At 42.8% G+C, this 24,973-nt stretch overlaps 1 protein-coding gene and 1 pseudogene across 2 annotated transcripts in view; one reads left to right on the top strand and one right to left on the bottom strand.

Annotated features, from left to right (window-relative positions):
- Positions 1–2,087: 2,087 nt before the first annotated feature.
- LOC311594785 (DNA-directed RNA polymerase II subunit GRINL1A-like) lies at positions 2,088–3,239 on the top strand (annotated as a pseudogene). The gene has a single exon. The product of its transcript is annotated as a DNA-directed RNA polymerase II subunit GRINL1A-like (transcript).
- A 5,534-nt stretch (positions 3,240–8,773) lies between these two features.
- The window catches only part of LAMA2 (laminin subunit alpha 2), a 588,770-nt gene continuing 572,570 nt past the window's right edge, over positions 8,774–24,973 (bottom strand). The window contains exons 57-63 of the mRNA XM_084776810.1: positions 21,648–21,760; positions 21,137–21,326; positions 19,410–19,565; positions 17,237–17,390; positions 14,623–14,753; positions 12,033–12,255; positions 8,774–9,146 (exon numbers count right to left, since the gene is read on the bottom strand). Of these exons, the coding sequence (XP_084632936.1) occupies positions 8,989–9,146; positions 12,033–12,255; positions 14,623–14,753; positions 17,237–17,390; positions 19,410–19,565; positions 21,137–21,326; positions 21,648–21,760 (1,125 nt within the window). The 3' untranslated portion in view covers positions 8,774–8,988. The remainder of the gene's footprint in view (positions 9,147–12,032; positions 12,256–14,622; positions 14,754–17,236; positions 17,391–19,409; positions 19,566–21,136; positions 21,327–21,647; positions 21,761–24,973) is intronic.

Here is a 24,973-nt window from a genome sequence, read left to right as displayed (position 1 = left end):
AGCACCAACAGATGGGACTATATAAAAATAAAAGGTTTCTGCATAGCAAAGGAAACAATCGGCAGAGAACACAGCCTGCAGCATGGGAGGAAAGTCTTTACCATGTCTACTCCAGACAAAGGGCTAATGTCCAGAACCTACAAAGAATTGCAGAAGTTCAATACCAAGTAAATAAAACTGCCAATCAGCAAATGGGCCAATGGAATGAATAGAGACTATTTGGTGTGTGATGGAACAGAAATAGCTAATAGCTACTTTAAACTGTGTTAAATGTCTCTGGGCACCATGGCAATGCAGATGAAAATCACTTTGAGACACCACTTCACTCAACCTAGTTGGAACGGCTCTCAAGAGATGCAACAACAGATGTTGAAGAGATGTGGAGAAAGAGGAACGAACCCCTATTCACTGATGGTGAAGGAAAAACTGAATTCCGGCATTGTGGAAATCACATGGAAGGAAGGAAGGAAGGAAAGAAAAAAGAACCTAAGAACAAAACTACCACATAGCTCAGCTATTTCACTCCTGGGCCATCCAGAGAACTTCACGGTTTACCACAGAGATTTGTGCACCCCTATTTTATCGTTGCTTTATTCACCATATCAAGGAGTTATTCAATCTAGCCCATCAGCTGATGAATAAATAATGTAAACCCTATACAAATGTAGAACATAATACCATTTAGCTCTAAAGAAAACTGAAATCACAAAACTTACAGAAAAATTATGAGTTTAGAATCCATAATATTAAGTGAGATTATACAATTTCAGAAAGAAAAAAGATATATTCTCTCTCATATGTGAATCCTAATATATTACACATGTATGAAAACATATGTACATGTTGTTATAACAATGTGTAGAGGGATGAACAAGAAAAAGTAAGTATTACGTGGTGAGTAAGGATTTAATGCTGGTACTAGACACATAAGTCATGCGAGAGCACATGAAGCTAATTAGTGTTCTGCACACTTAGGATGGCCATACGGAAGCTGAGGAGCTTCGCATTGCATTCTACACTCTCACTATCAGTTATGCTTTATGCTTCCGTATGGCCGTCCTAAGTGTGCAGACATCCAGTGACGTGTGTAGACGTTGGGCCTGACCAATCTTGCCATGTGAGTTTTTGCTTGCAAGTTCTTTACAATAAAGTTTTGATTATTTAAGAGACTGCTTAAGTCCACTATTTCATACTTGTTTAATTGACAAACTATAATCGTGTGTGGCTATGGGGTAAAGTGGGATATTTTATGCGTTACAGGAAATTCCATTAGGCGAGCGAACATGCCCATACCTCAGCAACGTATCTCTAGGAGGGTAACTCTTACTCCTGGCTTGCCTTGGGACATATTGAGATCTCTCCACCTTCTCTTTCTCATTCTTCTTTATCCTTATCTTTCTAAAACCCAACCTTTACATATGGAGGCTCTTTCTCTCAGGTTCCCGAGGAGAGCTTAACAATTTCCACACGCTCTTGAATATCTGCCTCAAAAGTTTGCATCTCTTTCACCTATCCCCCCCACCCCACCCCATCCCACCCCCTTTGAGTCAAATTCAGGTCCGTCTGCCTGTCTGATACAGGCATTTGAAAAGAAATGCTTCTTCATTTCCTTACCTATCCTTTCCTAGCTCTGTTTATCCCGTGTTTGCTGCTAGAAAACAAAAACAAACAAACAAAAAAAACTCTTCAGGGAAGATGGTGACCCCCGCTCACACTCCTGAGCCATGGGCCCCGCTGGGGAACCCTGCCCCTGTGCCAACCACAGCTGTGCCCCTGTGCCAGCCACAGCTGTGCCCCTGTGCACCAAGCGCTAGCTGCTGCCCCGAGGCTTTGAGCCCCCAGCACCCCAGTACTTGAGGAGGCAGAGTTCGGCAGAGCTGTGGTTGAAGTGACAAGAGAGACTTTTGCGCAATGAAAAATTCATTTGCAAACTGCCCGACAAAGGTTAAAAAAAAAAAAGTCTCAGACACCATTGCCAACCTGAAAGCTGCCATGGCAGAGGTTGGAGGAAGAAGTGAACTCTTTGACCCTGTTGTGTAGACTGTAACCTAAGGCAAGACACAGACAAGGCCCAGAATTCTGACCTGATGCTTGATACTTCACCATTAGTTCCTGGATGTTCCTCTGCAGACATTAAATCCTCTAAAGCAACCCTAGAAACCCCAGGACCTGCACATCTCGCTCACAGAAGGAGTGAGCAGACTTTGGAGGCTGCTGCCCAGTGAGCACAGGCCCAGCTCCCAGCAGCAGAGCCAGGGCACCCTCATCTGCAGTGAACCAACATCTTCCCCAGCGCTCTGTGTCAGGTCAAAGCGGAAGATATTTCCAGCGGCATTGACAGTCTGCTTATCACTAAATTGCAAAAGACCACAATCCCAGCCCAGACTGAACCTTCAGAAGAAAACGCCAGCGCTGACAACCTTCCAAGGCTCCACAGCGAGACTCCTAAGAAGTCGCATTGCATGGAAGTGCTAGATGCGCGAGCCAGAAACCCAGTGCCTCCTCCCCATAAGTTGAAGACCATCGTGTTACCCACATAACAAAGTGACTCACCAAGTCAGTCCGAGGGATGAGTCTCCCGCTTCCTCAGAAGAGCGGCTACTACGCAGGACTAGGCAGCATCTTGATGACATCACAGCAGCGCGCCTCCTTCTGCTCCACCACCTGCCTGCACAGCTGCTCTAAATTGAAGAGTCTCTGGCCCTGCGGGAGGAACAAAGCAGAATTCTGATAAGATGCAGGCAAAGCTCGGGATACGGAAACTAGCCGAGAGACTATTTATTAAAATGCAGAGCTACAACCCAGAAGGGAGTCTTCACGGAGATTGCGAGAAGTGAGGGGCGAAGACGAAGCCCAGTCGTCGGATGAATGCTGAAGATGAGCGCGGGGAGACCTCAAAAGCTGACTGTTGAGCTGTTACTGTCTCCTGTCAAAACTTCCTAACAAGGATCAAGATCAGTGTCAGAGCTTGTTGAGGGGCAGCGGTTTTTAAGGTTACACAAACATAGCTACATACAGACTAAGAGCCCAGTTGGTCTTTCAGAAGATGATCTTCACGTGCTCGAACAGTTGAATGTTTGAACAGTGTGTTTGGCTGTATTGTATTACAGTTTTGCAGTAGGTTGTGCATTGGTCTGATAGTTTGGTGTGGTAGAGCCCACTTTTTCTTTAAGATAACTTGCTTTTTCCTTATTCTTACTCTTATCAAATAGCGTGTCTTACATCTCTACTTTGTTATCTCAGGCATCTACAATGACTTAGGAAGGCCTGGTTCCCTCTCTGAGATGAAAGGAGCAGACGAAAGAGTAGTAGGCATGGGTGCCTGGAGCTCTTGAGGTTCTGGATGTGAAGTGCTGTGTCAGACACTAAGAAATGTTACAAAAGGGTACATTTGCTGCTCCTGTCTTGGGGTGACGGCGTCTTCCTGAGATGAGGATAAGGAGCCCTTTGAAGAGGCGCTGGATGGGCGAGGGTCAGCCCTGGTGTAGTGAGCTGCTTTTGGCTTCCAGTGGCTTGAGCTCATTGCTGTCTTGGATGACAGGTCCCTGTACTAAACGCTTAGGTTTGGTGAGGAAACGTGTTTTTTTTAAGAGTTACAGTTGAATTGTCAGTATATTGGTTTTTTTTTCCTTTTTAAACCCAAAGAGGTGTTTATAGGCTGCAGAAATCTTAAGTCTCAAGTATGTACACATTTGTGTTGTTTAAAATGATTATATGATCGTTTCCAGCAAAGATAATAATTATGTCATCCAAAAAGCCCTTTCTCTCTTATGTAGAACTTGTAAAGGAGAAATAAAATACCAATCAGAGAAAAAGAAAACAACAAACAACAACCTTTGTTTTAGTCAAGACAAATCATATACGCAGCCTTTTCAGTAACTGCCATCTTTCACTGGTATGGTCCATTTGTTAAAACTGATACTTGCCTATGACCATATAGTGGGGGAGGAGGGCTCCCTCCGTCATAAACCTAGGGGAGGGGAATAGGGTGAAAGAGGGAGGGAGAGAGGGAGGAATGGGAGGATACAAGTGATGGGATGGCAATTGAGTTGTAATCTGAATAAATTAATAAAATAAATAAAAACTTGATACCTAACTGTTGGTAAATTATCAAGTACAGTCTGTCGTCACATTAGCGCTTCCCCTAATTTAGAGAGCAGAAGGTGACAAATGCATGATGGCAGGTGTCTACCATCACAGTTTCATACAAAACAGCCTCACTACCCTAAAAAAAAAATCCCATGTTGCACCCGCTTATCCCTATCCCTGTCCTGAGCTCTTGCAGACCCCTTGAACCTTTCATAATGTCTACAGTTTTTGTTTTTCTAGAAAACCATATAACAAGAATCATCCAGTGTGTAATATTCTTAGTGGCTTCTTTTTTTCTTTTTTTTAGGATTTATTTATTATGTATACATTATGCATTAGATCACTTTATAGATGGTTGTGAGCCACCATGTGGTTGCTGGGAATTGAACTCAGGACCTCTGGAAGAGCAGTCAGTGCTCTTAACCGCTGAGCCATTTCTCCAGCCCCCTCTTAATGACTTCTTTTGCTTAGAAATACACATTTCTCTTTCCTCTATATTGCTTTATGATTTTATAATTTCTTACTTACCAAATAATATTCCATGGCATGGCAAGAGTACATCAAAGTTGGCTACAGGTTTTCCTACCGAATAACACCTTGGCTGCTTCCAATTTAGGGAAATTTTAAAAAGCTGTGCTAATCATTTTTGCGCATGTTTCTGAGTGGGCATACTTTTTCTATATATCGAGGTTAGCACAAAACTGGTGATTTGCTATTCTTTCCGAGTTTCTGAACTTTTTTGGCTGGAAAATTCTATCTCTAGTTTCAAAAAAATATCCTGATTAATACACAACAATATAAGGGGTCCTTTCATTTGCATGTGGATGTTTGTGGGCCCTGTATTCTATAGAATAGATCTGAGTAGAGACTGCCACAAAACTGTAGCAAGCCTTTATTCACTCCTAGGACATGGACAATAGCTGATAGCCATGTTGGTGTCTAAAGTATCCTTGCCAATGTCCCAATGGAGAGACTCATGTGGCACAGGACAGAACTGAATGGTCCACAGAGGGTTCAGATCCTAAAGCCCAACACCTGGCCTTTCTGCTACCTTAGATGGCACGTTTCCATAAGCCTCAGATTAAGCTAGGACTCTTAGACACATGCTTCTTGACGCTTCCCACTCTGAGTCACATCATCCAGACATCACTCAAGCCAGAGACTTGGGAATTGTTCATCTGTAGGACGCCTTCTCCCTGTTTTTTCCTTCAAGCATCTCTCCTTTCTAAGTGCAGCTGCCTCTTTAAAAAATTCCTTGCATGTGCTTCTGTCTCTACAAACACACCCTACTCCAGGTCACTATTACCTTTGGAGTCATGCTGTTTCTATTCTTGGGTCCCTTCTGTCCTGGTTCCCAGAGAGCAAAATTAGAAATCATATCAACCACCATGTCTAACAGCCTATTGTCACTTCTCATTGCTCTTTAAAAAAAAAAAAATCAATGGCTGCTTCTGTCCATGTGGTTCATAGCACTTGGTGTCTTAGCAGATGACAATGTCTTCTGGGCACCTACCTGCCTTGGAAGAAAAGCAGCCAAGAGACATGACAGCTTGGTGAGAAGTATGCATAGCTACACAGAGCGGAGAGTACCCCCTCAGGGAGAAGCTGCAGTGGGACCTTAGCAGCCCATTGGATCCTGTGCAGAGAGTTTTAATGAATGGGTGGTACACTCAGGGGACAAGGTAACCCACCTTTTCTCTGTCACGTTGTGATAAATCAGATCTTCTTCCCATGATCCTCTGGAAAAGCCTATAGACACATGATATTTGCAGGTTGTTGTAAAAAATGACTCCACATTTGCAAAAGTTTACTATTTTCTTTCGCATTTGTGTTAATAATATCCATCAATTTTGCATATAAATAAATCCAATAAAATCACCATAAAACCAGAAGACTCCAGTTTGTTTAACAGTGCCTTTTCCTTTGTGAGGTAGGACTTCTAGAAGGGTTTTGTAGTCGGAGACAATAGACTAAGTGGAAGTGGGAGAACATACTTACAATTTTTCACAACTGCCATTGAAGCTGTGTTTGTCACAGTTCTGATGACTTTGGGCTGAGATCTGTTGGCTTTCTTCTTTGTTTTCCGTATGTGGTGGTACTTACCATGGTAACTTCCATAAAACATGCTCATAATTTCTTTCTGAGGTTCCGAGTACCTTTTTAAACCTGGTAGGTTTAACAACCTGGCTAACAACCTGGCAGGAGTGAGTGTTTAGAAAATAAGTGAAAAACTATTCAGCTTTGTGTATGATGGCTGCATTGTGAGAGGACACAGGGAAATTGTTGAAAAGGACTGACTGAAAAAATATTTTTTAACTTATTGTGGGATAGAAGTCAATTTAATGTTTGAGGAGGGCAGTTAAAGTATACTGGAGAAACTTCTGCCTTTCATAAAATTTAGTTTTGATTTTAAGATCCCAATAAGCTCTGTTCATGCAGAGTCATGGATGCACCCTTCAGTATGAGCCTCGGATGGTAAAAATCTAGTCAAAGATTGACAGGCTGAATTCTGCCCTCACAGCTACTTTTCTGGGACCATGTTGGAAAATTCTACTCATGTGGACCTTGGAGCACATTGTCACACTTCAGGCTACCCTTTGGTCCCTCCTAATGAGGTATGAAAGTGGCAAGAGGCTTGAGGTTTTAGCCTCAGTCACACTTGGAGACTGGGGGGGGGGCCAGGGGGGGCGATGTGTGTATGCCCAAGAACTCTAGTCAAGATTATTGCTTAATTGGTACAGGGGAAAATCTGTCTAGTTCTTTTGTTTTTGCACTTAAATCATCTTTAGTATCCAGCTGTAATCAGGGGTGGGAGGGAGGCACTGTGCTCATCTCAATACCCTGAGCCCTCCCCCCTGCCCCCTCCCCTCTCCCCCTCTCCCTTCTCCCCCCCCCCCCCATCCAAAGCACTTATCTTGAATTGACTTCAGCAGGCCTCACCTCTGATAGGAGTGCCAGTCATGCACGTTGGCTTTTAAATTAATGTATCATTGTGAGCAGAACTTGAGGGGAAAAGGGCTTTTAATTCAAGGAACGCATCTTTATTCATGTTTATCTAACTTAGTATCCAGAATAAATCCAATAATTTATGTCAAGGTTCACTGAAGAAGTAATTGTTGCATTTTCAAGACACACTAGATTTCAAATAGTTTAATGGCTTAAAGGCTGATTAAGAAGCAACTAGATTCAATATAAGTTTTTTTAAAGTGTGTTTGGAAATAACCAAGGTCATGATAATAGTTGGAATTTCAAATGACTATAAAACTCAGTTGGCATGGTGGACGATTTTTTTTTCCTTAATAATAGTAATTTTCTTCCTGGGAAAGATTCTAACAGCCCTCTTGTTCTAGACCAAACTGGAGCTGCTATATCTGACAAGAGGCTTTTTTTTCTTTTAAATCTCCCAGAAAATAGCTTTAAAACCCGAGCTTAGGTTAAGAATCCCTTTCAGCAGAAGAGAAACATGTGGACAAATTGTACAGAGCAACTGGCTGATGGTGAAATTCTAAGTGTACATTTGCCATCACAGTGATGAAAACAGTGGATAACAGTGTCAGAGTAGATTACTGTCCTGGTGGTCACAATTCTACATGGAGGCAGGTTTCCTGGTCTTTTACATCAGTGGTTCTCAACCGGTGGGTCGGGACCCCTTTGGGGGCCCAAATGACCCACTCATGGGATTGCATATCAAATATTCTGCATGCCAAATATTTATTATGATTTGTAACAGGAGCAAAATTACAGTTATGAAGTAGCAATGAACATATGTTTATGGTTGGTGGTTACCACAGCATGAGGAACTATATTAAAGGGTCACAGCGTTAGGAAGGCTGAGAACCACCGTTTCACATTCTGAATTATTCAACCCATAGCCATTTCTTCTGAATGTGGGAAATGAAATGTTTCCTTTCAAGCTTGATGAATAAAATTCAAGCTAGTCTTGGTTCCCACACCTCTTTGAAGATGACTGAACACACAGGAGAAGGAAAAAAACCCAGACTTTTTTTGGGGGGCGGGGCAAGAGATGCATATTTGTTAGGTGAGAGTACATCTCAAAAAGATTCAAGGGGAGATGTCTCCGAAGTTACTGGCGGGTTGTCTCCTGATAAATACTAGTGTCTGAGTGTAGGCTGTGACTCCCTCTGATAAACCCAGAGTCCACAAGCTCACTACAGTAGCAGGAGCTGTGAGCACCATTGTCATTCTGCAGCTTGGCTCTGGCTCCTTCCGGAAGCCTATAAATCATTATCAAACAAGGAAATCAAATAATTAAGCTGTCTGGCCTGAATCCGGTCTATACGATCAACCTTCGGCAGGAAAAGATCTTCACTTATAAGGCTAGTTAAATGCTCGAATAATGAAGTTGGATTAGGGGAATGATTTGCTAATGCTTCTGCAAACACAGGGACCGATGGACTCGATTGCCTTCCAATCACAAGTACAAAATCCATTTTGTCGCAGTGGCTTGACACAAAGCCAAAGGCAACATACAGGGAAGAGGATGACAAAGTTGTTCATAGATGCTGTTTCTTTTTAAAGTTGTCTTCACAAAGTACATGAGGTTTGTTTTTTGTTTTTGTTTTTGTTTTCTTTTGTTGTTGTTTTTATGATGACTTCAGGGCACATTGCAAATTCATTTTATGGTCAGTTACCTTTCATCTCTAAAATCACACAAAACATGCAATTGTTTAGGATGAAATAATTGGTTTAATAATCAGAAGTTCAGAAGACAACTTGAATTAAAATTCAAGCTGTGGTCTGAATGATCACGCCTGACACAGTACAGAAAGAATTCAATGTATATGCACACATTAGCTTTATTAATATGCATAGGCAAGTATATGTTTAACAGGATACACTTGTTTTGATGGGCCCTCCTCAGGCTTGAAGTTCTCTTCATTAGGTAGCTGGGCATGACACAGGTTGGACACCCCTGAGTTCCAGGGCCTTGGCAAAGTTAACCTCTAGTGGCTTGCCCGTGCCTTTGGTGAGCTTCAGAGACCGGATGCAGCCTCGGAACCTAACGTTGGTGGTCAGGCCAAACTGGTTGAGACCATCTGAAAAAGACACAGCAAGAGGAGTCAGCTTTGTCTTTCTGCCTTACAAATGCTGGTGATCCAGCCCAGAAGCTCCCGCCTTGTGCGAGCTGAGCAAGTACTCTACCACTATGTGGACAGACCCCTGTAGGCTCGATTTTTAAAATAAATATACTTTATTACAAATTTGTTAACTTAGCGTATGTTACTTATAACCCGACTAACCTAAACAATAGGAAAAGAAGATTAAAGAATATAATAACAAAACTGTAAGGATATCAGTTCCAAGGAATGATTTTCCTGGCGTAATCAGCAGGATTTTTTTTCTGCTGGAACCTGGAGTAACCAAAACTTGGAATCTCAGCAGGAGCCAGAGCCCCAAAGCCTTCCCTCCAGCGGTTCTCTCTAGGAGCGTCTAGAAGTGGAGCGATGAACAGCCAAAACTATCCCAAGTCTCTAAAGGCCTTGCCTCTTGTTTTGGGCTCACTTACATATCTTCTCCCTGAGTCTGCTCACCGGATCTTTTCAGCTGGCAACAATCAAGCTCCTGCATGAGGTGGTTCCCCTTCTAGTGGATTAACATCACCTGTTCTCTCACAAGACCGTTCCCATCCCGCACTTGGGATCATAACAAAAACAGGTTTATCTCTCCTTCAGCCCACCAGCTCTCTCAGCTTCACTTTTGAAATGCCAAGACATCAAAATGTTTACGATCAGGTTTGCAAATCAAGTCATAGCTTGAGGTTAATAGGAGTACTCAGTAATGTAAACTGTGTGATTTTTGTTTGGAGGCTTGCAAACAGATTTGTAGATTATTATCAACTTCTTAACAGCTACATTATAAGTATGGAAACTTCTGAAATTATACATATTAGGCTATCAAATAATTAATATTGCTTTGGTAAGAAAACATGTAAGGTTACCAAATCAAACCATGCAGTTACAGGTAAGTGCCATGGTACATGCCCGTAACACCAGCACTACAGGTAGAAAAGGAGACCACAGGGTCTAGGCTAGCCTGGGCTACACAGTGAGACCCTGCTTCAAAAAACTGTAATAAATAAGAAAATAAGTAAGCAACCACCTCCCTAATATATCTTAATTGTATTTAATGCGGTGAAGAAATTTATAAAATCCTACTAATCTTGAATTAGGACATGAAATTTTAAAGGTGAATTTATCATCTTCTATCACTGCAAAAATAGAACCCCTAAATGTTCTGTAGCTTGGAAGCCTATGGCTTTCTTCTTTCCTTTTAATTAAGGAGGCCTGTTGAGGCACACGCCAGGAACAGAGCCCTGTGAGGAGAATTCTCAGTGCTGTGGAACACTCTGAGAAAACAAGACCAGAGTCTTCTGAGCTCGGTTTCCTCAGAACACAGAATTGTTCTGAGAAGGCGTTTTTTTTGGTGCTCCTCCCAGGTGTGGCGCACAGGAGGAAGCCTACCTTCCTCATTATTGCTTGCTGCTGTCACTCAACTGAAGGTTTAAATTACCCTTTATATGCCTCTCTGGAAATCCACAGTTTTAGCATGTGTGGCCTGTCCTTGTGCCTCCTCTAACCCCCAGAGTATACACTGCCTGATGATCTCAATGAACTTGGCTTTAGCACAAGACTTTAGTGAGCCTCAGTTTCAGGTCATGCTCTTCCGGGTTCACGCCATCAACCGGAACAGGAAACAGAGGCCTAAGCCGACTATGTCTTTGGGAGGATGTCATTTCGTAGGCTGTTGGTAGAGAGGTACACTGTCTCCCTCAAAATATTATGGGTCTGTTCATGACTGAAGGAGGATTTATGTAGCTCAAGGTCAAATTCATTAAAGTTTAAAAGAAGAATGCCAAGGAGTCTATCTTTTGGAAAACCAAAAGCAGGGCCCGGAGTGAGGGCACAGTGATTAAGAGCTCCGGCTGCTCTTCCAGAGGATTGGGGTTCAACTCGCAGCACCCACACAGTGGCCTCCAACTATCTGTAATTCCAATTCAGGGGATCTAATGCCTTCTTCCGGCTGTCACACGCACCAGGCATGTGTGTCTGTTGTGCACACACAAACAGACACACACACACACACACACACACACACACACACACGGGGAAAAAACCCAGGCACATAAAATTTAAAAAGGAGAAGCAAAGGTAAGTCTGGAAGGAGGCACTGTGAGTCCCTTCTACTCGCTTTTGCTCTGGCGACCTATGCTGCACACGGCACCGTATTCTTGCTCCCAAGGGAGAAAGGAATATATTTTCCTTCTTCCAAAATGATGAAAGCTCGCTCCAGGGGGTCCATGTCCTTCCAGGGATCACGAAAGGGAATTGGAGACACGGCTCCGGTAGCCACTGTGTTCATGGGCTCCTCAGGTAACTCTGCAGTTCGCATACTGTAGCGAATGTGCTAAGGAACTTTTTGATACTGATTTATTGCTTGGGCTTCTTTGTAATATAAAGAAAAACTCTTTAACAGCCTATGTTGGAAATGAGCTACATCTAACCTGGAGAATTCCAGAACTGGAGGAAATAAGTTCAACAGCATTTTATGATTCCTCTGATACATTAATTTTAAAACCGGGGGGGGGGATGGAGGGGGGGCCCTCACAATTCTGGCCTCAACTGCTGTTAAGTGCTTTATATCTTTTATAAGGCAAATTCATTTCCTTTAGCTTTAAGCCTCCCCTTGAATAAAACTTTGGGGGTGATTATGAAAATTTCAGTCCCATGTGTTTTAAATAAATAGACCTCTCATTTTACAGACTGGAAATTTGAGGCCAAGTGTTATTTATGGGCGGAGACTCTAAAGCTTGGAAGCAGGTACCCTTGACTATACATCCTTGAACATAATTATACAAACATAAATGCTTAGAACCACAAACATAAGGGGCAAAAGACCTGTTTGCCGCATCAGCCAGCTCTCACCTGGGAAACCGCCAACAAAAACAGGGTCGTTTGTATCGGCTGACGTGGAGGCCGAGTTTGGGCTCTGGGCATCTACCTGGTTCCCATCTACCACAAGCTCCAGGCGGTTCTTGATCTTCTTGGCAGTGACTTTATGCCACTGTCCATTACACAGATGGCCTGGGATGCCAGCATCGTAGACCGCAGTGAATCGGCCAGCACCATTATCCACATGGAACAGAAGCTGGAAAGTAGGAAAATAAGCAGTCATGGGTGGCTTTAGTAGAGAGGGAGCTCCGCGGCCCACACAGTGAAAACCAGAGTCTGACGTGAATACAACTGGGGCCAATTTAACTTAAAAATCTGGACGGAAGTTGGGTCTGGAGAAATGGCTCAGCTAGCAAAGGGCACGGCGTGTGCTTTAACTATTTCGTTTATTTAAGCATCCTGCTCTGCTTATCCGTTCGTGCGCTCACCCTTGCCTCTGAGTTCCTGGGTGTTTTCCCCTGTGTTGTTTACAGGGGAGGTCTGAGGAGTAAGGGAAGGAAAGGGAGGCAGAGAAGGTGCACTTTAGATGACCTTTTCTCTGTGGGGAAAGTCAGCTTGGCCAGATGGAAATAAATGGGAAAGTTGCAGTACAGCTCTTAACTTGACCCCCTGCAGAACCCGTGTGAGAAATCTGGATGTGGCAACCACGGGTTCATAATCTCAGTGTAAGGGAAGCATATTGGGGTGCCTTGGCCAGCCAGTTTACACGGCGTGGCGTGCTCCAAAGCAGCCAACAGTTAATATCTCCAAACAGAAAGATGGGTCCTCAGGAACAGTACTACACACTGGTTTCTGGCCATCATTATGTGTATGCACATGTGTGCAGATATGCACATACACACACACACACACACACACACACACACACACACATCTACACATGCATACATACAAACACAAAACCTAGAGAAAAGTCAAAATGCAAAGTTAAAGCTTGGGTCCTGGTGACAAACCATATTCTTTGCTCTTGGGCATCACCCGTGTTATTAGCCGAAGTTTGTGGTGGTGTTTCTCCCTTTAGGAAAGCACAGAAGTCCCACAACAAAAAGAACCCAATCTACACAAAAATTTTTCAACTTACACATCTTTTTAGACTATGAGCGCCCTTGGTGACCCTCACAAAATTTTCTTAGGTGATGCTGCTTCAAGTAACTCAATAGTTGGCTAACAAATATATTTTAAAGTATTGTGTATAAATTTGAGCTTTTGATGTTTTAATTGTGTTTTTTTCTTCTTCATGGTTTTCATTTTATACGCAGGATTGAGAGTTACATAAATTACTTTTTTGGGCAAGTTTCATGTCACAGGTGCCAAAGACCTGAGCCAGAAGGCCAGTTAAATTTCCAACAAGAAAGAACTTGACTAGAAGGTCTTGTTTAAATGAGAAAAATCTGTTTTTAGTAACATGGCAAGGTCCCTGAAATTTGAGACATCAGAATTCTTTTGAAGCGGTTGAAGAAAAGGAACATACTGAAATATTAAAAACATTAGTCAGCTTGGCAATGCACTTGACAAGGTAGACGAAAGAAATCTTTTGTTTAAAAAAAGATTAATAAGGCAAGGCGAAAAGTTTGCAAAATATATAGTAATGTAAATACTAGAGTGAAGGACACTGAGTAGAATTTGTAAAAAAAAAAAAAAAAGGACATTTTGCATCTGTGAAGAGACTTAGTATTTTGAAAAAGATGAAATGAATGTAGGCTTTGAAAATTTGACAAAACTAGGAAGTTTTGCCTATCTGTTCCTGGGTATTTTTTTTTTTAATGTTGTTTAAGGGATGGTTTGAAAAATAAAGAGAGAGAGAGAGGCAAGGAAGGTATGTTTTTGATCATCCTGTCGTGTTTCTTGGGCAGCACCAGCACCCCAAGGTGGGAAATACAAGCCCAGTGGAAGTACAATCCTTATATACGAGCCAGTGAGAAAATGTGTGAACTTTCTCACTTACTTTCCTCTTTTTACCTGCTCTCCACATTGCAAAACACATCACGAGCACACCTCCCTATAGGTTGCTGTCCACAGGCAGTCATGGACAAAGATGCATTTATGATTAGGTGATAACCTAATCAATAGGTTATACACTTGTATATGTTTGCTCTTTGGGAAAAGTATGAGTGCTTGTAAGTGAAAATGGGGAACTGGCATGTTGCTGGTCTCAGTGACTGAGGGGCGAGGCTTACCTGTTGTAAGAGGTACGCTGATTTCAGATACCTGAACCTCTTTCCCCACCCCCACCCCCACCCTGCAATCCCAGTGGTTTTGTAGACTAGGTGCATAGATGCAGATGTCCTTGGGGCATCACACTAAGTGCTGGGCATCCAAAACACTTGGTCCATAATTGGCCAACACAATTGTGGTCCAGCAGGATTGACACATCTAAAGTATAGGCTGGTGCACGGTATGGTTGTTGACAAAAATGCGCACAGATTATAATGACCCAGAAGAATGAGAAGATGGAACCTAGCTTTCTTGCAGTGAAGAGATGAGCAAGATGTCAAACCAGAGTTCTGAGTGGGAACACCAGTGTCGGGAGAGGGGACGCTGTGTTTGGGCTGTAGACACTCACCTTTTCATCAATCATTTCAATACCCATTCCGTCCATTTTCTGACTGCTGATTCCCAGGAGAACTCCAGTGGGTCTTGTGGTTCGGAATTCAAATTCTACCAGGAGGTCCAACCCCACTTTGAACCCACCAACTGGGAGGAGAAAATGGTTAAAGTTTCAGTTTGAACTAATTCTAACCCGTGGCTTCACCAGCGGTGTACTTGATAGCTCTTGCTTACCTTCTTGGCTGCTGATGTGAGAGGCTAGTGCTATAACTATACTGCTCCTGGTTTTACTCTTGGAACTGCCTAGGAATCTGGCACACAGTGTAGCCTAAATCATTGGAGAGCCTAACAAATGAGCACACAGTAGGACAGAACCAAGGACTCTCAAAGCCAAGGATGAGCATTTCTGAGGTCTGTTGGTTAAGTAAAACATTTCAATGATTACTCAGTAAAATTTTATTGAGACACTATAAATGGCACTACAGTGACTGGAGAGAGTTCAAACAGTATTAAATATTTCATTAAATGAAGAGGAACATTGCAGCTATAATTTTTTTATGGAAAGATTCAAGGACATAATCTTTTCTATTTAATCCAGCTAATTCTTTTCTCAAGACTTTTTAATATTTGGCTCATAGATTTATTTAGCTGTTAAATAAGAATTTAAGATATTTCACTAATGAATAAAATGGTTTCCTAAGAATGGTTAAGACTACCTGAACTCCACAGGGTACCAGGGAAGCAGTCCAGAAAATTCTCTCCATGCTTTCTATTTACTGTGCCAGCTGTACATGCCACATGTGACCACAGCTGTCCCCAGTGAAGGGTGGAACTTATAGTGGTGCAAGACTTTTTGTTCTCCCATGGATCTTGATGAATTTGCATGGAAAAGATTGAGTGGATTTAAAACACAATTATAAAGTGAACGGCAGAAGGGGCTGAACTTTTCTGGAAAATGAAACAGCAAGAGAGTAGTAAAGAGAAGAAAGGAATGACCTAAGATGGTTCAACTGAAGATGTAGTGGGGAGGTTGGTACACTGTCCAGGGACTGGGGGGCTGGACTGCATTGAAGAACCGAGCTATTGGGCCTCTTATAGCGGCCGTGCATGGGTTTCTCCGCAGTAACCTGCAGCTCTGACCACCCATGCCTTGTGTAAATTGTACTCCGCTCTGAGTGGAAGGGATGGGAAGATAAATGGGGAAATGGAGGTGTGATTTTTTTTCTTTTTTGTTTTTTTTGGTCCCATTTGCTCCAGTACCAACAGTAGGCAGGATGACAAGTGAATCCATTATGCCCTGAAGTTGAAGCTTAGCACCAAACCTACGGCATGGTCGACACTTGTGAATTTGCAGAAATCTAGGGAAACTTTTGACTTTCATAGCACATGATTTTTGGATTCCATCCTACCCTCCAGTGTTTCTGTATGGGACACGTGCCCTGTTTTTCAGAATTCTGCCTCTACAGAGGTGGGTTTCCATGTGTGCCCAGGTTGGAGGGGTCTAACATGCATGCCCACAACATGGAATGCTCAGCTCATATAACAAATCTTTGCTCAAATATCTTTTTCTCCATAAAACTATTTCTGACTTCCAAACAAAATTGATCTTTCTCGTAAATCTGCAGGATACTGAGTCTTTTCCAGTATTTAAAAATTAAGCTTTCCTTCTTGTGATTTCTCTGAAAGTTGAATTTTATTATTGATAATATACATCTAAAGGCAGAAATTACACCTCATTTTCCCATTTCCTATAATTACCACTCACACACTATGTGTTCCTTATTCTTTTCCTAATGAACAAATATATGTGACTCAAAAGCCCACGGTCCTGAGCATTCTCTCATAGCAGCTAACTTAAGGGGTTTTATGTAAATATAGATTATTTCTTATTTTCTTTCCCAATGTGATGTTCAATTTCAGTAATGCAGACCTAGATTGGAAATTAATACTTAAAGCCAGGCAAAATGACATCTGTAGACACTGTCAACCACAAATGGGTAGTATTGTGTGCCTGTGTGTGTGTGTGTGTGTGTGTGTGTGTGTGTGTGTGCCTTTGTGTGTGTGTGTTGGGGGGGTGGATGTGCGCACGGGTGCGTGCTCATGTGTTGAAAGGGTACCTTGAAAGGTGTTTTAAAAGTAGAACGAAGGATGGTATTTTACCTCCAGAGAGTTAGGCAGAAAACACTGAAAAGAGGACGTTACACATGAGCCTTCTCACATAGTCACATTCATTTTGCTCCCATTGATTTACAGTGAAGCAACAGAACAGAATCTCCAAATAGCTTTTCTTCCCTTTGCTTAATTTTTTATAAGTTTTCTGTAAAATCAGAATCACACATGGGGATTTTTGCTGCAGTTGTTGGTTTGCTTTGGCTCTTACAGACAGAATCCACGGGCTCACCCGTCCTAGGCATGAGCTTTATCACCGAACTACAGCCCTGCCCCCACCCACCGCCAACCACCAACCATATGCGAATGCTTTAGAGGTATTTGTTGTTGTTGTTGTTGTTAGCTATAAAAACTAATGTGTAGTTTAAATGATGAATAGTTCAGGACCCCGGGGACTTTAGTTTTTTTGGCACAACAAGAAGTGGGCATTAGTCAGCATGAAAGAAGGAGAAATACCTCACCTGCTTTGGCAAAGCCAGTTCCATCGAAATAAGTCCCCTTCTGAGCGTTGGCAAAGCATGTCCCAACCTGGAAGCTGGAAGTCGGCTGGTCCAGACTAACAGGGGCCTGTTCCATGTGAAGATTCCTCACACAGCCATCCAGGCTATAGGTCACCTGAGCAGTCAAGTCAGAAGGAATAGACACCAAATTTAGCAATGTTTTCCTTCTGTGTGTAGTATAACTACTTGTGGGGTACACTCTCTATGTTAGTGTAACCACATGTGGGGTACACTCTCTATGTTAGTGTAACCACATGTGGGGTACACTCTATGTTAGTGTAACCACATGTGGGGTACAGTCTCTATGTGTAGTATAGCCATCTGTGGGGTACACTGTCTATGTGTAGTGTAACCACCTATGGGGTACACTCTATGTGCAGTGTAACTGTCTGTGGGGTACACTCTCTATGTGTAGTACAGCCATCTGTGGGGTACAATCTCTATGTGTACTATAACGTCTGTGGGGTATACTCTCTGTGTAGTACAGCCATCTGTGGGGTACACTCTCTATGTGTACTATAACATCTGTGGGGTGCACTCTAACGTGTAGTACAGCTATACAAAGTCATGATCCAGTTCTCCAAGAACATGCCTCCAAGTTGCCTGGAGGCTCTGGACCTCTGCACTCCAGACTTCACGACACAGGGGGCAGAAATCCAATGTCAAGCTTGTCCACGCACGGTGCACCTAGCCAGGACCACGATGACCTGGTATTCTAAGGACCTGATCTCAGCTTGTGCCCATTGACTTGCCAGAGCTGTGAGGTGCATGTGAGCATGGCAACTTTTGATTTCTCTATTATATTCCTGATTTAATAGCTTTATGGATAATTTGTTAAACTTACTATTTATGCATTCTGTTGGGATCTATGTTTCAATTTCTAACAACAAAAAAGACAAGTTTGGACCAGTTCTACTTCCTTTTGAACAGAGACCTAATGAAAGTAATGGTCCCTGCCCTAAGAAAAATATATAAGCAAAACTTGAAAGTTTAGGGATGATGGAATTTGGAGCTATCTTAAGTCTATGCCCTGATCCTCTGCAGTGCATTGGGTGTAGTAATTCAAATCGAGCATCTTTGCTACTATCACTCCAGACTCTTGTTCTTGATAGGTAGTTAGTATTTTCCATAATTATGAAAGGGTAATTTATATTACACACACACACACATACACACACACACACACACACACACACACACACACACACACGGGGGGGGGGGGGGAGGCTGAACACTGTAACTGTAACAGTGATGGGCCCTGATGTATAAGCAGCTCTCCAGGGGCAGTTACTAATCAAGTGGAGAATGCAATCACACTTGTCTGCAACACAGTCATTAAACACTACAGTCCCATGTGCTTTTCAGAATAGTACTTTCCAAAGGAACCCAGGACGTAAGCCAAGTTCACAAAACTTAACTGGTAAATATTAATCTCTGCAGTTGTTAAGACTGTAAGTTCTAAAGTCAAAATTTGGTACCTACTCTTTAAGTCCCACATCTCTTAATAGCTCTAAAAGGAAGCCAGGCAGTGGTGGCACACGCCTTTGATCCCAGGACTTGGGAGGCAGAAGCAGGTGAATCTCTGTGAATTTCAAGACAGCCAGGGCTACACAGAAACCCTGTTTCAAAAACCCAAAAAATAAAAAATAAAATAAAATAATAAAAAAAAGGAAAAAGAGTTCTAAAAGCACAACTTGAATATCATCACCTTCACCCGCCTTGTTGTCCAGTGCTTTTCATATGTCTAGTCCTTTTCCAAAAAACTCTACATATATTATCTCATTTAATCATTATAGAATCTTTATTTCATTGGTGTTATCATTGCCATGTTTTGAAATGAAAGGGTTTATTTAAAGAGAAGGAAAATGATTGGCTTAGGGTTGAACAGCTAGTGTGAGTATCTAGTTAAGGGGATACTTGAACCGAGGACATCGGATGCCATGGAGCGCTCCCACATTCTGTGCTCTGATCGCCCACAGTCTAGGTTACCTAGAAGACCTCCTACAGTTCTCTAAAGAGAAGCTTCCCTACACACAAGTAAGTAATAATGAAACACGAGCCTTCAGAATCTAAAAAATATATATGCACAAGTTCCTTACTCTACCACACAGACGACAGGAAATGATTCACTCACTGGACCAATTCTGCGTGTAGTATAGTTGATTGGCAGCCCACCGACATACAGCGTCCCCACAACGTCCAGGATGTCAGCTTTCTTGGGACTCGTGGTTTGGTTGGAGGCATCATCTACGTACAGAATTCCTTCTTGCTTCACTCTTACAATCTTAATCTACAAAGGGCAGAAGCCATTGTTAATGTGACTCTTGAACAAAACCACAAGACATAACAAGTTTTCCTGGTATTTGCAAGGGAAAGTTATATCACCTATGTGCCAATAGAAGGGGAAGTAAATATGTTTTACAGAGCACATGAAAATCTGTCTTTGAATATAATTTTTTTCTGGGTAAGTTTTATACAAAATTCCAGAAACAGTTTAGTGCATATTTGCTCTATAGGTATGCCATAAGGAATTTTGCAGACTGACAGCTCTGAGCCGTTTCTAGTCTCAACTTGGTGGTCTATATATATGTCCCCCTTTTTTTTTCCTTCTCAAGTGTTGCATTTATGTTTCCATTAGCCAGAGAACAGAAGGACCTTAACAAAATTTCCCTGGCTAGGAGCCACACTTGCTGCTTCAAAGGTCCCAAGCAGCTAAGTTCTCACATCTTATTTCCAGGGTAGAAAATGGATGGACTTGCCGTTTGTATTTGTAATTCTATTTTCTTCCATTCTTTGGCTTTCTCACTGACATAACAAGCCAAATCAGGTTAATACATCAAACCCAACATCTAATAATCTTGCACTCTGAAAATTAAACATTTTATTGGTCTACCTAGGGAAACTTTAGTTAATAGGCTATCGCAGGTGCAGAGACAAATTTCAAAGTTTTATTTTAATCAGGCCACATATTATCTACTTGCAGTCATGCCAAAGAGGAGTAAGTTGGCAAATGAGCCTCTGCTCCCACAATAGCATCAGTTTCTGGGTGTAGGGCCAACATTTAAAGTTGTTGCAAATGACTGTTGGTGGAAATGGTACCTTGGGGCCCCTTAAACTTTGTATTGCAGAGATTTCCAGTCTCCTGATTTTCAGACCAGTATCTGTTAGGGTGACGGGTGAGTCTTAGGACCCATCTTAATGCTTCCAACATTTCACTTTGGCCATGTATGATTTCTTAGTAGAGAGGAATTCACAGTCTTGAACATTATTTATTTAAGCTAAATACAAAAGCACCACGATGAATGTATTCTTCTCTCTCTCTCTCTCTCTCTCTCTCTCTCTCTCTCTCTCTCTCTCTCTGTCTCTCTCTCTCTCTGTCTCTCTCTCTGTCTCTCTCTGTCTCTGTCTCTCTCTCTCTCTCTCTCTGTTTCTCTCTTTCTGATTTTAGAGACAGGGTTTCTCTGTGTAGCCTTGGCTGTCCTGGACGCCCTTTGTAGATCAGGCTGACTAACCCTAACTCACAGAGCTCTGCCTGTCCCTGCCTCCCTAAACACTGCCACCGTACCCAGCTCTCTCATTCTCTCTTAAACCAATGGAACTGTTTGCACAGTAGCTTGGGAGCCGCAGTTATCTAACGATGGCAGGACTCTGTAGTATCGCAATGACTTCATAAGCGGTGAAACAGAAACCTACTCAGGTGTAGACGCATCCTCAAGGCGTTTGTACATACCACCGACCATTGTTCAGTGTCTGGCGCACTGCACTTCTCTAACTCTACAGTTAGGTTCCCCACTGGCAAAACAGTTCTAGCAGGGGAAGGTCTATGGCTGTCTCCAGGACCCACATCTCGGGCACTGTTACCTTGTGCCAGCGGCCATCGTTGATCCTGGTGGGGATCATGGTGCTGGTGTTACCACTTCCCAGGTCGTAACTGAAGTAGGGGAATCCGTTTCTCAGCTGAACAGTAGCGAAATCGGCGTGGTTGATGCGGGCCATGTAAAAGAGCAGACCCGATTCAGCCTCGGTTCGCACTTCCAGCTCGATGGTGAGGCTGTGGAACACAATTGTGGGAAGAGAAACAGAAAGCTGAGCATGTCGTTGGGCTAAGACAAAGCGCTACCACACGAGGGCTGAGCTTTGACGAAGGATATAAAATCTGTCCCCGGGCGTCTTTCTAGGGTTAGGAACCTCTTGCGCTTGAGTCCAAGGCAAACAGAATTCTGTTTGCCACTTTACCCTGCATTAAAAACAACGAACAAACCTCTAACACTGGGAATTTTACATGTGGGTTTATTAGACTTTGATTAAATGCGAATCTTCAGTGCTTTGACGATCAGTTCTTACGCCATGTCGTAGACTATTTATTACGTACCGGTTTTTAACTTTGGTGTCATCAAAGGCAATAGCGACGTGGCTGTTTTTGGAAAGCCCGAACTGTGTGGCCCCTGTCAGAAGAGCTGGCTCCGATTCCGCAACACAAGCGCCCTGAGAAATGCCAAGGGCAGGAGATGAGATCATGGTAATCTGTAGCCGGGCGAAGCTGCTGTGTTTCATACCCGTTCTCATCCTGACCTTGGACAATGCAGAATTCCCTAAGACTAGAGCTTGCCCCTTAGTCGTCTCTGTAATCTGCGGGATAATACGTGCTTAGGAAGTGCCTGGTGAATTCAAACTAGTTTTCCTTAGCCGCATCCTGGAATTGCTAAAGGGATGTGTTAAAAATGGGTGTGGATACGCTCGTATTTTCTTTACTCTCTAAGAAAAACATTGTTTATATTTCCGGGAAGTTGCAATTTCTTTTCCACATCTACTTCACTGATGGGGAAATTTTTTCCTTAGGAGGTGAAATAGGGAGAATTATGGGCTAGCCACTTGGATTATGAGAGCAGAAAAATGTGTTCCTCCTTCCCCTCCCGATTTCCATTTCCCACCATAGTGTTTTTCCCTCAGAAATTATCAGTCTACTAGAAGGTTGCTGTAAATTCAGAATTTCAAGATGGTGTATCTAAACCTGCAAGTCAGCCCATTCAGGGCCTTAGCTGGTTGCTAGGCAACCAGCACATGTGGGTTTTTTTTTTCTAAATGCAACACACCATACACCATTTCCACTGCTGTTGTTCAAAGATCAGCTTCCTAGGGTGCTTGAGAGGGACAGCTAGGTACATAGATGTGCAGTCACTGGCTTTAATGCTCTGTTGTCACCATCTGGAAGTTTGTAATCATTTTTGATGAAGGGGCCCTGCATTTTCCTTTTGCACACAGCCGGCCTCACCAGTCACATAACCAATCCTGACGACCTAGACTAAAAAACCCACAGCTCAGGAAATAAGGCTCCTCAAAGAACAAAGCCACACGCTTTCTCCTTACTTTGTGTTTTTGCAGGCTGGCTTGGTGTATGGGTAGCTGATGAAGTCATTTAAAACACAGGGTGTGTGAGAGTTCATAACAGTAGCACCTTTGCTCCATCTGCTTTTCAGATCTGAGTTTGATAGTTAAGGAAGGATGGCAGCCCCAGCCAGTGCTGACTAAGCAGGTCCTCCCAAACAGCCCGGGGCAAGCTTTGGATGAGGCGTGTTCTTCAACAGAGGATCTCGGACGTGACTCATCAGCACCCAGGACATCTTTATGTGAGGAAAAAACTGTATTCTTCTTTCTCTTGAGCTAGGTCAAAGGCGGCATTATGCCACAGCTGGTAAAAGAGCTTAAAAGCATTTTGGAAAGCTATGAAATGGGTCTTTATGGGGGCAGGTGCTTTCTTGCCTCCTAGGAGATGCTCAGTTACAAAAAGAAGCCTGGCTGAAACTCACACACATCTATGCAAAAGCCCAGTGGCTAGGGCAGGATAGTTCTATTCATAACCCTCAGCAATACCTTTCCTGTTACATGGCCAACAAAGGAAGCCCAAATGGAAAGCCTTCAGTGGCTTAATGTGCTGGCCCTCAAAGGGCTATTAATAGAACAAGAATCATTTATCAGGCTTTCAGGGTATTTCCTGTACACAGGACCTAGCTCAGCAAATAGCGTCGTATGTAGCCTTCCTTAGAATTCTCTGAGAGAATTCTGTGTTGTCAGTTCTTGGGGACAGAATTTCACTCAAACACCTCTCTAAAAAACCTTTAGCTCTGAAAGCAGATATTGAAAGCATCGAGGATGCCAAGGGATAAGGGGCCAATAACGTGCAGCCTGAATAAATCCACTAGTAGTTAATGTCGCTTTGTACTGGTGCAGCCCCTTATCCAGCCACCAAATAATATGTTAAAACCAAATAACATTCTAATGTAAGTCATTTTAGAATGGTGGCATTGTAAAGATTAGGTGTTTTGTGCTAGGTTGTAGATTTTTTTTTTCTTTGAACATTATGATTTTGCCTGCTGGTAAACTGGACAGCTGAGCAGAAGTCCCCCCCTCACCTTGGACATATTATCAGACTTTCTAGACAGTCATTTCAGAAACACTTTTCAGTTGCAAGAAAAAGGATTTAGTCCAGGTCGTTTGACTTCTGCCTGTGTCATCATACAGCACAATCACTTAGGCAAGAGGAGTGTGCTGTAAGGAAAAGTCTTTACTCTAGGGCCCAAGAAAAGTATTTTCTTGTGTTTTGGAAACACTAATCTCTGAACAGTGCTAAAAACAACGACAGCAGTAATAATAATTAAAAAAAAAAATCCTCCTCAATAGAAGCTCATCAATCTCAACACGTTACACTTCTGCCACCTGGTGGCGATGCTTCATAATACAGGTAACAGCACCAGGGAAAGACAGGGCAGACTGATTTGTCTCTGGGCGGCAGGTGATAATTCTTAGGTACACAAGGACGTGGGGAGCCTAATGGAGTAGTCTCTTTGTTGCTGAGGGCCTGACGTGGCTTGAAAGGATTCTAAAGGAAGCCATCCTGGAGCCCCAGTCACAAAGCAAAAGGTCAGTTGCCGCGGCAAAGGTTTCCACTCCGTTAGACTTCAGGTCAGATTAAAGCCGTGGTCATTTTCAATTCCGGGTGCCTGGTTGACCAACGTGGAGATAAGTTATTGACTTCGAGGCAGCTTGTGGTTTCTTGGTAAGTGGAACTTGAGCTCAGATAGCTGAAGAGCTGAGATTCCAAGCGCATTCAGCAAACGGGCACCGAATGATGACTCATGCTAAAAATTGTATAATTTTCTTCCTTCATGAGTCAGTGATCCCACTAATAAGTGTGGGCTAAAATTCCATCTGATGCTCGCTCTTGGTGATCTTAGTGCGTGAATACTAAATAGGTACTTTTGCACCACCGACTTCATTGCCCTGATGTACGCAATGCCTGCTGCTGTGTGTGCTGCCACACTGAGTCATGCTAACCCCTTGTATGTGAGCTCTTGGGTGGGAACTGGGTCCTTTTAGTGATAAGCCTTAAGATGGGTTCCACTTAGAGGGTGGAGAATGTGCGTTTTCCCTTTAAATACATGTCGGTGGCCAATTGCTTTATCCCATCGCTTTGGCTGCACACAGCGGTTAAAGCGCTGCTTCTGATACTGCTAAAGGAATCACTCTCCAGTGCTCTGGTTTTTGTTTTTGTTTTTATTTTTGTTTTTTCCCCCCATTTCAGCTCACTTTTCCCTGATTCCCAAAGAGACCTTATCAGAACTCTTCACTTCATTTGGAAGGGCTATGTTCAACTTTCACCCAAGATTAAAAAAAAAAAAAGCAGCCACTTTGTTGTATGTC

This window comes from Acomys minous (assembly GCF_964271855.1).
Source record: "Acomys minous genome assembly, chromosome: 3".
Classification (NCBI taxonomy): domain Eukaryota; kingdom Metazoa; phylum Chordata; class Mammalia; order Rodentia; family Muridae; genus Acomys; species Acomys minous.
Note: the sequence above shows the minus strand (reverse complement) of the source record. Positions and strands in the feature narration are given on the sequence as shown.